The sequence below is a fragment of the Bubalus bubalis genome, chromosome 13, assembly GCF_019923935.1.
Source record: "Bubalus bubalis isolate 160015118507 breed Murrah chromosome 13, NDDB_SH_1, whole genome shotgun sequence".
Lineage (NCBI taxonomy): Eukaryota > Metazoa > Chordata > Mammalia > Artiodactyla > Bovidae > Bubalus > Bubalus bubalis.
In genome coordinates, this window is record NC_059169.1 from 49134063 (window position 1) to 49147208 (window position 13146).

Sequence of the window (13146 nt, forward strand, 5' to 3'; positions counted from 1 at the left end):
AGAATCTAACATTTTACTAAATTCAGGAAAGAGAAAGGTGATTAAAATGCAGCAAAAAAAAACACAAAAAACAGAAAACACCTCAATAAATGTTCCCCTACAAAAACTAAAATTAGTGAATACTATCATTTCACTAATTCATAATTATGCAGATACATCTTTTTTTTAAAAAAATTAAGAGAGTTGGATTGTGAAGAACTCTCAATATGCAAACTTTTTATATCATGGTTTTGGCAGAAGACTCAAGTTATGATAGCAGAGAGTTAGGAAAATGACCCTTTATATCAATTAATTTTCTTCCAGGAATATTAATAAGATCTCTAATAATATTTCTGATTCTGGAGTTTAGCATTTGGACTATAATAGTGAAAGTGAAAGTGAAGTCGCTCAGTCAAGTCCAACTCTTTGCGACGAGTGGACTGTAGCCCACCAAGCTCCTCCATCCATGGGATTCTCCAGGCAAGAATACTGGAGTGGGTTGTCATTTCCTTCTCCTTCTATAATAGGGCAAACAATAAGCTTCAACTATTCTAGCTCTCAGAGGTAAAACTACTACGATAAAAGAATCCAAGCAATTTAGACCTGCGGGATAAACACCCATAAGATGGAATAAGTCAGTAGCCCTATCTCTATATTAAATTCAATTTCCTTTGAAAAGATCTACATGTACTTCATTTGGGGGGTATACCCTGTGGTTTCTGTTAATTAAAGTCTCCTGGTCATAAGTTTTATCATGTGATGATTTCTTTTCTCTTCCTTAACCTTCATCTGTATTCATGCTAAGATTTCATTTATGAGCATAGGGTAATAATGGGTCCTGACTACAAGTAAAGCTACCCCTCAGCAAATAGAAACATTTCCACTTTGTGAATATGTTTAATAATTATGGCTAAGCTATGTGTTGTGACTTTGAAATGACTACAGTATGATTGGAATGAGAATGTGAGATAACTGATGTTTCATAAATGGACTGGAAAGTGGCCGTGCTGCAGTGTTTATTGTAAATGTATCAGAATGATGGTTCATTTATTATTTTAAACTAGTTCAGAGCATAAAATATGTGACAATTGGAACAAAGCACTAGCTATAATTGTTGATACCATGAATTGCCGGCAAAATGATCACTCACTATGGTAAAATAAAAGAATATTCCTTTAATTCACTGGTGTTATTGTATGAGGTAATATTTTCCTTTTGACTTTTTAGATACTTGAGCAAACCTTTTTCCTAAATCATTCAAACTACTGCTAGAGTTGTTTAGCCATTTTAAAACAGTATCAACCTATGGTCTGCTAGATTCATGTTTATATTTCACATAGATGGAGTTGATGTGTTTTACAGAGGCCTCTGAGGCCCTGCACTTTTACTGTGAATATTCCATTTGAGGAAAAGTTTGAATAAAAAACAAATTTTCATAGAGGTGAGGCAATTGCAGTGTCAAAATTAGTTGGTCAAATAATGGAATTATTTACACAATATCTAAGTTTGGTAGGTTTGCTTAGTGATTTTTTTTTCTTTTTTACTTTTAAGTACCTAAAAATAAGTGTTCATATTTTAAAAGGAAAGCCATTGTATTCAAAAACAAAAGGTGTTCCCTAACACGCCATCACAGTGCAGAACTACGTGAAAAAGCCTCAAGCCACCTTTAGCCCAGTACAGAATAGGGAACACGGAGGTTTAAAATAAATGCCCTTTCCTCCCTCTTAGGTAGCACAAGTTATTCAATCATGCATTAAGGCCTTCTCAAACAACCTTTACAGGTCATGCAAAAAAAAAAAAAAAAATATATATATATATATATATAGTTCGAAGTGAACTGTTATTAATGCCTCAAACTTTACTGAGGTATCTGGCGTAGTAGGTACAAATATTCGTGGTTTACCGATTTTAAACGTTCAGTCAAATATGGACAGTGCTTTCGGGGCCAATATTTAAGGAATAAGGCTAATTCTTTCGAGAGTCCCTCTATCCCGCTTTTACAGGAAAATAAGAAATGCATGAGGATACTCGACGACGGGAACGGGAGTCAGAAAAACCAAGTGCACAGGGAAAGACAAGTACTAGTGTACGTCAAGTTGGAATCAGCAGACAGTGTAGGGGAGAGAATCGTTCCACAGCTTGGGGAGCAGCTAGACGGGACTCCTTCCAGCGTTTCGCGACCAAAGTTTGCAGCTAGGTGAGCTGAAGCGGCTTTTGCCACGGCCGCGCATCCGGGAGAGCTCGGGTTCACAGGTTCTGGGTGCGGCGGGAGCAGAAGTACAAGCACAGCCTGGATCGGCTGCCGCGGCCCGTTCATGCGCCGCACGGCAGGCTGGCCTCAGGCTGTCTAGGGGATCCCAGAGGCTGTCATTTTCCCTTTCTCCTGGCAGCTTCCGTCACCCTACACGAAGGGAGTGCTCAAATTAATTTTCTTTCCTGTTTTGATTGAGATTCGAATATCCTCTGTCCCGACCTTTCCAAGCCGCCCTCTCTGCCCTTCTGGCCAACGTCCCTGCCAGGAAAAGCCTTTAGTTGCGGCACCGTGAGTGTAATCCTAACGCGCTCCGGGGATGTGCTGGCCGGTGCTCCGCCTCGGAGCCCGGAAGAACTCTTTCCCATCAGTGCATTCTGGTCCCCCCATTTAGCAAAGAGAACTGTGGAATGTGCGCCCGCAGCTGAGCCGCCTCCGGCATCCCCCAATCGCCCGCTGCGGTGCCCGAGGCTCTCGGATCTGCGCTCGCACGCCCCGCCTGCCTCCGGTGCCGCCCCTATTCGGGCGACCGCCGGGACTCGGCCTCTGGCTGCCCAGACCAGCCGCCGGCTCGCAGTGCTCATGAGAGCCGCGTCCGCTTGGGCCTCGGGAGCGCCGCCACTTCCCTCCCGGGCCAGACCCTGCTGGGCATGCTCAGTGCGCCTCCTGGAACCCGGCTCTCGCGCAGCCAGGATCGGGTCTCCGGGTTTTCGCGGCTGCCGAGGGGGCACTGGGGAAGGGAGGCTGGGAGACAGTCAGCGCCCTGTTTCTCTCCCGGCTGCGGCCGCCCGCACCGCAAGATTCGGGCCAATCAGGGGCCGGAGGCGGGGCTTCGGCCGTCACGCCCTCCCTCTGGGCTTATTGAGAGTTATATCAAGAAATTCAGTTCAGAGAGGGAGAAGGAGAGAGGGGCAGAGGCAAAGGGAGAGGGGGAGAGCGTGCCAGACAGGAAGAAGCGCCCTAGAGTCTCAGAAGCACTCAAGAGATAACCAATTAGGAATTTTTCGGGCAACTGTCACCCCGGAGAGCACCCAGAGACTCACCATCACCCCAACTCTGACGTTTCCTACAAGAAGTTAGAGACTTAAGCAGTACTGACATCGGAGGGAAATGGTATACTTGATGCTGTGGAAAATACCCCTGAGCTGAAGAAGTGCAACTGGATGTAGTGTGTGTGTTAAATACCGGGAGAGCTCAGACCCCGTGGGTAATAGAGACGAAATGTGGAGAGAATGACTAACGACAAATCTGTGAATTTGTTCTCTGGAGTTGCTAATTTGCCAGCCCGAAGCAACACATTTTACAAGGAGAAAACGTTTTGCTGCTTCTGATTTCTCCCCAAACTGGTGCTACCAGATGCATGGCTTTCTATGTGTTGGAACAGCTCATTCCTAACTGCAGCATACCGGGAAAGGGGAAAGGTTGAGGCAACTAACGTAAGTGTAAAGTTTCGCATGCACAATTGTAAATTTTGTGTTTAGATATGTCCTCGGTGTAGACAAGTGATGTTTATAACTGGGTAGACGGTTGGGGCAGAGCTCACCTACTAGGCTGTATCTGCATCCCTACCTGCATCACTCTGCCGGAACTAATCGCAGGCATCAGCTACCGTGCAGCCTAATGCAGATAAGATTAGAGCCTGGAAACTGACCAGTTCTACTCAAGTAGGTAGCTGCCTGGAGGCTTGTACCGGTTTAAATTGCAGTTAGGAGGGCATCGAAGCAGAAGGCTTTCTACCTGCATTATTGACTCTCAGTATTTATGTGTGGCAGACGTTACTAATACTATAAAAACGGAGATGGGGTTAAGAACTGCATTTCTTTTCCCCTTTCCTCTTTTATGCTCAGTAGAAAATTTTGTGCAGTTACATGGAAATGTTAGCTTCGTTTCACTTATGTCTTGGCACTCTTTTCCACCTCTAGGATAAGGAATCCTATGATATTATATGTATTCTAAAAGTTTCAATGTGTTTATTAATTCTAATGGGGATAATTTAGCAACATGGAGAAATGAGAGCAAGGTCTGGGTAAACTGAAGGTCTTGGTATTGTGCTTTTAGGCAATGAGGTTATGTAGTGGCCGGTGACTACTGCTTCTGATGCTGCAGCATGTCCGAATGCTTGCTTCCCAGTAAAATTGTATTCAGAAGGCAGCTGAAAAACTGGGAGGGAAGAAAAAAAGATTGTTTAGAAGAAAGAGATGACTCAGTCTGGCAGAGAAGAAAACACATCACATTTGACATGTGACAAAGCAATTAGCAGGAACCATAGCTAAATACTTGGTGTTTTTCACTAGCTCCGGAAAAAACTAAGGGAGGTGGGTTAGAAGCCAGGAGATGGGTAAGAGGGGGGGAGGGGAAGAGGAAACCAAGGACGCATGTTTTGAATTAAACAGTGTCCTACCAACAGTGTGGGTGAATGCAGGTAAAAATAGCAGCTGCCCTTAATTCTAAAGTAGATAATTTTATTTTCTCTGGGCAAATGCAACAAGCAGGGGCTATTTGGTGTTTTTATTCACAGAGTTAACTTGCAAACAGTGGCAGAGCAAACTGCCATGTTTACTAATATGCAGTGGAAAATGTGTTGTGATATTTCATGACTGTGTGCTTTTGTTTACTGAAGAATAATGTTGTCTATACGATTGTGTTGACAGTGGCTGTCTCCAAATAAGCGATGAGATGTAATGCATCCTCCAGTCCATGCACGCTTCCTTTTGCAATTTGTGCCTCATTCCTCAGTGGAGACCTTTAAACCCTAAGTCCAGGAAAAAGAAAATAAATACATTATCATGGACCTGAGGGATTTTTACCTGTTGGCTGCTCTGATTGCCTGTTTAAGGCTGGATTCCGCAATAGCTCAAGAACTTATTTACACTATTAGAGAGGAATTGCCTGAAAATGTACCCATAGGAAACATACCAAAGGATCTGAACATTTCTCACATCAATGCTGCCACAGGGACCAGCGCCAGCCTTGTCTACAGACTGGTTTCTAAAGCTGGGGATGCCCCTTTGGTGAAAGTATCCAGTAGCACTGGGGAAATTTTCACAACCTCCAATAGAATAGACAGAGAAAAACTCTGTGCTGGAGCCTCTTATGCTGAGGAGAATGAGTGTTTCTTTGAACTTGAGGTGGTGATCCTCCCCAATGATTTTTTCAGGCTGATCAAAATAAAAATAATTGTCAAGGATACCAATGATAATGCCCCCATGTTTCCATCTCCTGTCATCAATATTTCCATCCCAGAAAACACTTTGATCAACAGCCGCTTTCCAATTCCATCAGCAACAGACCCTGACACAGGCTTCAATGGTGTACAGCATTATGAATTGTTAAACGGGCAGAGTGTTTTTGGACTGGATATCGTGGAAACTCCGGAAGGAGAAAAGTGGCCGCAATTGATTGTTCAGCAAAACTTGGACAGAGAACAGAAAGATACCTATGTGATGAAAATCAAAGTAGAGGATGGAGGCACCCCACAAAAGTCCAGCACCGCCATCCTGCAGGTCACAGTAAGTGATGTAAATGACAACAAGCCAGTGTTTAAAGAGGGTCAGGTGGAGGTGCACATTCCAGAGAATGCTCCCGTGGGCACCTCTGTAATTCAGCTCCATGCGACTGATGCAGATATAGGCAGTAATGCTGAAATCCGGTACATTTTTGGTGCCCAGGTCGCGCCTGCAACCAAAAGACTCTTTGCTTTAAATAATACTACTGGGCTCATTACAGTTCAGAGGTCCTTAGACCGAGAGGAGACGGCTATTCACAAAGTGACAGTACTGGCTAGTGATGGCAGCTCTACTCCTGCTAGAGCAACGGTTACCATCAATGTCACTGATGTAAACGATAACCCTCCGAACATAGACCTCAGGTACATTATAAGTCCCATCAATGGCACCGTGTATTTGTCTGAGAAAGATCCTGTCAATACAAAGATTGCCCTAATTACAGTTTCAGATAAGGACACAGATGTGAATGGCAAAGTGATCTGTTTTATTGAAAGAGAGGTCCCATTTCATTTGAAGGCAGTATATGACAACCAATATTTGTTAGAGACCTCCTCTTTGTTGGACTATGAGGGCACCAAAGAATTCAGCTTTAAAATCGTTGCCTCTGATTCTGGGAAGCCCAGTTTAAATCAGACTGCTCTGGTAAGGGTTAAGCTTGAGGATGAAAATGACAACCCACCAATTTTCAACCAGCCTGTAATTGAGCTGTCAGTTTCTGAAAACAACCGACGTGGGTTATACTTAACAACTATTAGTGCCACAGATGAAGACAGTGGGAAAAATGCAGATATTGTTTATCAGCTTGGACCGAATGCCTCCTTCTTTGATCTGGACCGAAAGACAGGAGTTTTGACAGCCTCTAGGGTCTTTGACAGAGAAGAACAAGAAAGATTCATTTTTACAGTAACTGCCAGGGACAATGGGACCCCTCCCCTCCAAAGTCAAGCGGCTGTGATAGTTACTGTTCTGGATGAGAATGACAATAGCCCCAAGTTTACTCATAATCATTTTCAATTTTTTGTGTCTGAGAATCTGCCAAAGTATAGTACTGTGGGGGTAATCACAGTGACAGATGCAGATGCTGGAGAGAATAAAGCTGTGACTCTTTCCATTCTAAATGACAATGATAATTTTGTGTTGGATCCCTATTCTGGAGTCATAAAGTCAAATGTCTCATTTGACAGAGAGCAGCAGAGTTCCTACACTTTTGATGTCAAAGCCACTGATGGGGGACAACCACCCCGTTCCTCTACTGCAAAAGTAACTATAAATGTCATGGATGTCAATGACAATAGTCCTGTTGTCATTTCACCACCTTCTAATACTTCTTTTAAGTTGGTGCCTCTCTCAGCCATTCCTGGCTCAGTGGTAGCAGAAGTTTTTGCAGTGGATATTGACACTGGAATGAACGCTGAACTTAAGTATACAATTGTGAGTGGTAACAACAAAGGCTTGTTTCGGATTGATCCAGTAACAGGTAACATCACCCTGGAAGAAAAACCAGCACCAACTGATGTGGGCTTGCACCGATTGGTGGTCAACATAAGTGACTTGGGATACCCTAAGTCTCTACACACACTTGTGCTTGTTTTCCTTTATGTTAATGACACTGCTGGCAATGCTTCCTATATCTATGACTTGATTCGCAGGACTATGGAGACCCCATTGGACAGAAACATAGGGGATAGCAGCCAACCCTATCAAAACGAGGACTATCTCACCATCATGATCGCCATCGTCGCAGGTGCCATGGTGGTCATCGTTGTGATCTTTGTCACTGTTCTGGTGCGCTGTCGCCACGCATCAAGATTCAAAGCAGCTCAAAGGAGCAAGCAAGGTGCCGAATGGATGTCCCCAAACCAGGAGAACAAACAAAACAAGAAAAAGAAAAGGAAGAAAAGAAAATCTCCCAAGAGCTCTCTTTTGAACTTTGTTACCATCGAAGAGTCCAAACCCGATGATGCAGTTCACGAACCTATCAATGGGACAATAAGCCTGCCGGCTGAGTTGGAGGAGCAAAGCATAGGAAGATTTGACTGGGGCCCGGCACCTCCAACCACCTTCAAGCCAAACAGCCCTGACCTGGCCAAGCACTACAAATCCGCTTCTCCACAGCCTGCTTTCCATCTTAAACCAGACACTCCGGTTTCGGTGAAAAAGCATCATGTGATTCAGGAGCTCCCGTTGGACAACACCTTTGTCGGGGGTTGTGACACCCTTTCCAAACGCTCTTCCACTAGTTCAGATCACTTCAGTGCCTCAGAGTGCAGTTCCCAAGGAGGCTTCAAGACAAAGGGCCCCTTACACACCAGACAGGTAAATGAGCACTTTTACTGGTCTATAAGTACTGCATACAAGTGCCCAGTCAACCAGTATTAACGTGCCAGTGTGTCTCTTGTTTTGGTCTAACTTTAGCTTAGTTATAAAGAGGGAAAAAAAAAACTTGACCCCTTTTCTATTCCTCTGGGGCTCAGTCAAGAATTTTTAGAACAGCTTTGAAATTTCTGAGTTCTGAGAATTATTTAACCTCCCAGTTTCCTTCAAATGGCAAAAGATGAAAAGAGGAAATTATTCCAAAACGTCCCAAGATAATGTTTGCTGAAGAAGAAAACCTGTCCTGATATGCCAAATTCTGCTCCTGGGGTTTCCAAATTGACTACTTCAAGATTTTCACATTACCTTTTGATCTCAAAAGTCACCTTCAAATCTCAAGTTTTAAATGACTTTTGAAGGTCTGACTATAATTATGTTGGAGCTGTGGTTGCTAAAGGGGTTAATTTTTTTTAGTCTCTGAAAATATAGTAGAATATTAAATGTACATCAGCTGTGAAGCACATGATTGTTGGTAGATTGCAGCTAAGCCATATAGGAAGTCTTCTCTTTGATTTCAGATGATTTTATTGTAATATAGTAAATTGAAGGTTGAATAGACGGGATTGCAGATTGTCCACAATGGCCAAAGTACTCTTTCAAAAAAAGAAAGAAAGAAGGAAGGAATACTTTCTCCCTGTTAGAACTGATTTATACATAAAAGAATAAATCCATTGTAAATATTTTCTCATCTCAGTAATACATAAGTGATCTGTCATAACTCATTTTAAACTGTGAAATATGACATGTGAAGAGGGATTAATAGGCTGAGAAACTCATATTTCAACCAAATCCAGAATTAGTTTTTCTTAGGTCTAATAATTCCTTGTTAATAAAGATTTAAATACAGTGCTGTCTAATTTATTTCACTGGTGCTTGTCTGTTGCCATGAAATTTGAATGTCAATAATAGCCTGTAGATGGCACTAGGGTATCATGTCGCTTGTGTTGGCCTAGCTCCAGTCCCGCAGAAGCAAGTAAAGGGGGAAGGAAAGATCAATCTGGTGCTATAGCCAAAGATACCTTTTATTTAATGATAGTTGTTCTGGAGCAACTAGCATTTAAGTTCATTTGCTTGCTCTTTTGTGATCAGTTCTCAACACACCAACTTTCTATGACTTCGTAATCCAAGTTCTGTCTTTGTTGGTATTGAGTCCACCTTTGGTGATGACCCATATGAATTTGTTAAAAGTAAGGAACATACAGATTTCAGAGAATCAAATAAAGCAAAATAAAATTTGGACAGTATTGACAGTCATCACTTAGTGTTTGAAAATTCAAGAGTTTTTCTTATTTTTTTCCTTGTTGGGGTGGGATGGGTGAGAATGTTCTATTGAAACTCTATTTGTCTCTCACCATCCAGTGTTTGTTGCTCTGCAGTAACTTTAAGGTTTCATGGTAGTAAGATACTTATTAAAATAATTTTGACAATGAATCAGAGATACTTCAGAACGTTAAGTATGATGCCTATGATTTTACTACTGAAATTTCCATTTCTTGAAAGGTTAAATATCTAGAAGATTTAGAAAGCACATATACTTAGAGCTTGAATGTACAGGATGAAAGGAATTAAGTCAGTACGAAGGTTCTAGAGAATATGATGTTATTCGATAGACATAAAATTTGGAATGAGTTATTTTCGTATTAACTTCATCAGCTTTTTAAAAGAGGTTTGATGTTTTAAAATTAAGAACATTTCTGAGTTTAGTAGAGGTTTAGAAATGTTGCTAAATAGTTAATCATGGTGAGAAAAGTAATTTATGAAACTAAGTGGATTTAAATATAAAGTTGCTATTTCAGTGAAAAGAAAATATGGCTTTTTATTATTACTTTCAATGGGTGGGTAAGGTTACCACAAAATACTGATGATAATTTGTGATTTGTGTAATATCTTAAAAATGTAACATGACTTAAAACTTTTCATGTAAAATCTGAAATTTGTTTCCCAGAGAAACATGCTGAAGTTATTCCCACATCATTTTTCTTTTCATATTAAGTGTGGTGGGTATTATGAGCATTGATGTACAGACCCACTTTTTCTGATTTCTTCCCCAAAGTTGGATCTATAGATATAGTTCAGTGACATAAATGTTAAGGTATGAGAAAGATCTTTCATCGAGGTTTAGTCAGTCATAAGGAAATTTGTTTGTGTGATGTAATCTTTGAAATAGGATGCTGAATAATTCTCTAACTGGAACTAAAGTGCATTTTAGACATTCCTTGAGACCCTGCGTCACTGTGCAGTTCTCCTTGTAGGCATTTCAGTGTTCAAATGTAGCTATAATTCACTATTACGGTAAAGAGCTATTGAAATGGCTTTGGTTATTTATGCCTTTTAGAAGTTTTCATGCTGAGAAAGAAAAAATGCAATGTTGAAGCAAAAGAGTATTTATGGAAGTAAGGACAGGTGATGGTGATAGCAATACGTACAATTTTAGTATAAAAGAGGCATATTTTCTATGAATGAAGAACACACATTATATACTATCCTTTAAATTGTTTTTTCACTGAACTATATGGCTGTTATTGAAGATGTTCTAGTTAAGTTAAAAAATAAAAATTCTTTTTTTAGCTCCTTCAACTAGTGGCTTTTATAAACATGTGCTCCTGAAATAACACGATTTTGAAAAAGTAGGGTTTATTATAGCAAAAGCTTTCAGAGGAATTTATAAACTAAGGTAGGATCTGTGAAGATTTTTAGTTGAATGGAAAAGGATTGCTGTTAACAGAAACACCTTTTCACTTTATGGTGCTAGTAGATGTGTGGGTAAAATGAAAGATTATTGAGCAAAGAACTACCAAATTTAAATATCATGAGTTTGTCTTATCTGTACAATGAAAACCTATGGTCTGACTTTTATACCATGAGTTTGCTTATAGTGCATTGATTCTTACGTTGTGTGACATTTTTTCTCTTGCTGTTTTCCCTCATGTGACCTTGCAAAGAATGTATAAATCAATAACAAACCACATTCTTCATCTACTCTATTTTACTAAGCTTTCATTTTCCTTGAATATAACAAATCTGTCACTGAATTTTATGCAAATTATTTTTATGAAGTTTTGGATGTACCCTTAGCATTCACAGATTAAATAAAATGTCCTTTTTTAAAAAAGCTAGATTATATCTTAATATTTATTCATAAATAAACAAAGTTCATTGTCATAGGCTTGAGAGGATGACAACAAAATCATTTCTAGTAGGACTTTAAATGATAAAGCTCATTGATATATTTTCTCTAAAAGGAAAATATCTTCTTAAATTGAATATGATTTTTAAATTATGGTGTTAAGTTCTCAAATTTTAGAGTGTCTCAGAATCATCTGGAATGTTTCTTAAAACATGTTGGTCCTTAGTCCCAGAGGTTCTAGTCCGGTGTCACTGGGGTCAAGTCTGAATACTTGCTTTGCTGACGAGATCCCAGGTGATAATGATATTGCTAATCCAGGAACCCACACTCTGAGAACCACCACCTCAGCATATTAGGACAAGAACCGTTAGCTTCTTTCCTTTTCAGATTATCTTTCGAGAGGACCTGTTTTTGTACAGTCCAACTCTCAGCTCTTATTGACAGCAGTTTTATTGTAGCTGGAGGCTTTACAGTAAGCTGTTTATTGCTGTTTCCCAACGTGGTTGACAGCATTTTGGGAATTAATTTTCTTGGCCCCAGTGTGCTTTTTGTGGAGGTGTAAATGAAAATGTTAAAGAATGAAAAAAAGTGACCTATTTACATTTGACAACTTCTTCCAGTAATAAAACAATCTGTAATAGTTGCACTGTGAGTTTGGTTCTGGGTAAACAGTCATGTTTAATTTTCTAAATAAAATGCTTAGTTTAGAGCTTAAACATCCTTGCTTTAACTTTTCACAGTCTAAAGTAAGTATTTGCTCATATATACATTTGTGTAGATATTGAAGAAATTATACATTGAAAATGTATTTGCATGCCATACTCAAGTGTATACATGTACTTTTACAGTATAAAGGGAATTGCTTCTATTCCCAGTCATTTAGAGATACTATATTACTTTTATGATTACTTTTCATTTTTGAGTAATCCCATTGCAAACGCTGCTGAAATGGTGTTATGTCATGTAAAATGCACAAGATAGTTATAGAATTGCTATTTAGAACAGTGAGAAATAAAAATGAAACAAGGGAGCAAATGCTAACTGGTGTGAAGCGAGCAAAAACTTTAAGATATTTAAAACTACTAAATTTGGCAGTATTCTGTGAGGGATGAATATAGGTGGCATATGGGGAAAAAAATTGCTCCTGAAGATGCAAATTATATTAAAATGTTATCTGTTGTGATTTTTGTTTCTGCTCCTTTGCTTTGGCTAAGTGATATGATCATGAAGTCAGTTACAAAGTAAAAGACACTCAGACACCTTGGATATTGATTCAGGAATTTGAAATGAGCAGGGGCCATCCATTCAGCCTGGCTACCTTTCCTCTTGGTTTTGTAAGACAAATATTTAATATTTTTAAGCTTGATACACCTAGGGTGTAAAATTCTGGTTACATTTTAGCTTTTGTTGCTAATAACCTTAAGGAGAATAAAAATAAAAAGTTACCACTGTACTGAGTATGGACATGTCTACTGATTATTGAACATTTGTTAACATAGAGAAAATAATTTCAGTAGTTAGAATATTCTATTATCTTACTTTTTATATTTTGTTGCAATGGATTCTGTATATAGAAACTCTAAATTGATGTTCCCTTGGCTTCAGATGAGTCATCTTCATGGTGTCGCAGAACAGGCTTTAGCATCATTAAAATTACCTTGTAAATATTGTACTAACATGTTATACTCTTATGGTATGTGCACAGTCTTAATAGTTAAATATTTCCAGCTAAAATTTATCTTCTCATAATAGCACAAATTAAAATATAATACATGAAATAGTAAAATAGAATTTAAATTTAATAAAAAGCTCAAATCTAAAATCATATTTCCTCATAACCAGTTCTGAATTATTCTGACTCAAAGTTTTATTTTCATATTGATATATATGAGCTTTGGGTAAATTGCTCC

At 39.6% G+C, this 13146-nt stretch overlaps 1 protein-coding gene across 4 annotated transcripts in view; it reads left to right on the forward strand.

The window, feature by feature from the left end:
* Positions 1–3124: 3124 nt before the first annotated feature.
* The window catches only part of PCDH9 (protocadherin 9), a 1142043-nt gene continuing 1132021 nt past the window's right edge, over positions 3125–13146 (forward strand). For 3 of the 4 annotated variants that reach the window (XM_025263175.3, XM_025263179.3, XM_025263178.3), the window contains exons 1-2: positions 3125–3666; positions 4882–8052. In XM_025263175.3, coding sequence (XP_025118960.1) covers positions 5017–8052 — 3036 coding nt within the window. In that variant the 5' untranslated portion in view covers positions 3125–3666; positions 4882–5016. The remainder of the gene's footprint in view (positions 3667–4881; positions 8053–13146) is intronic. The other variant, XM_025263180.3, reaches the window with a different exon arrangement.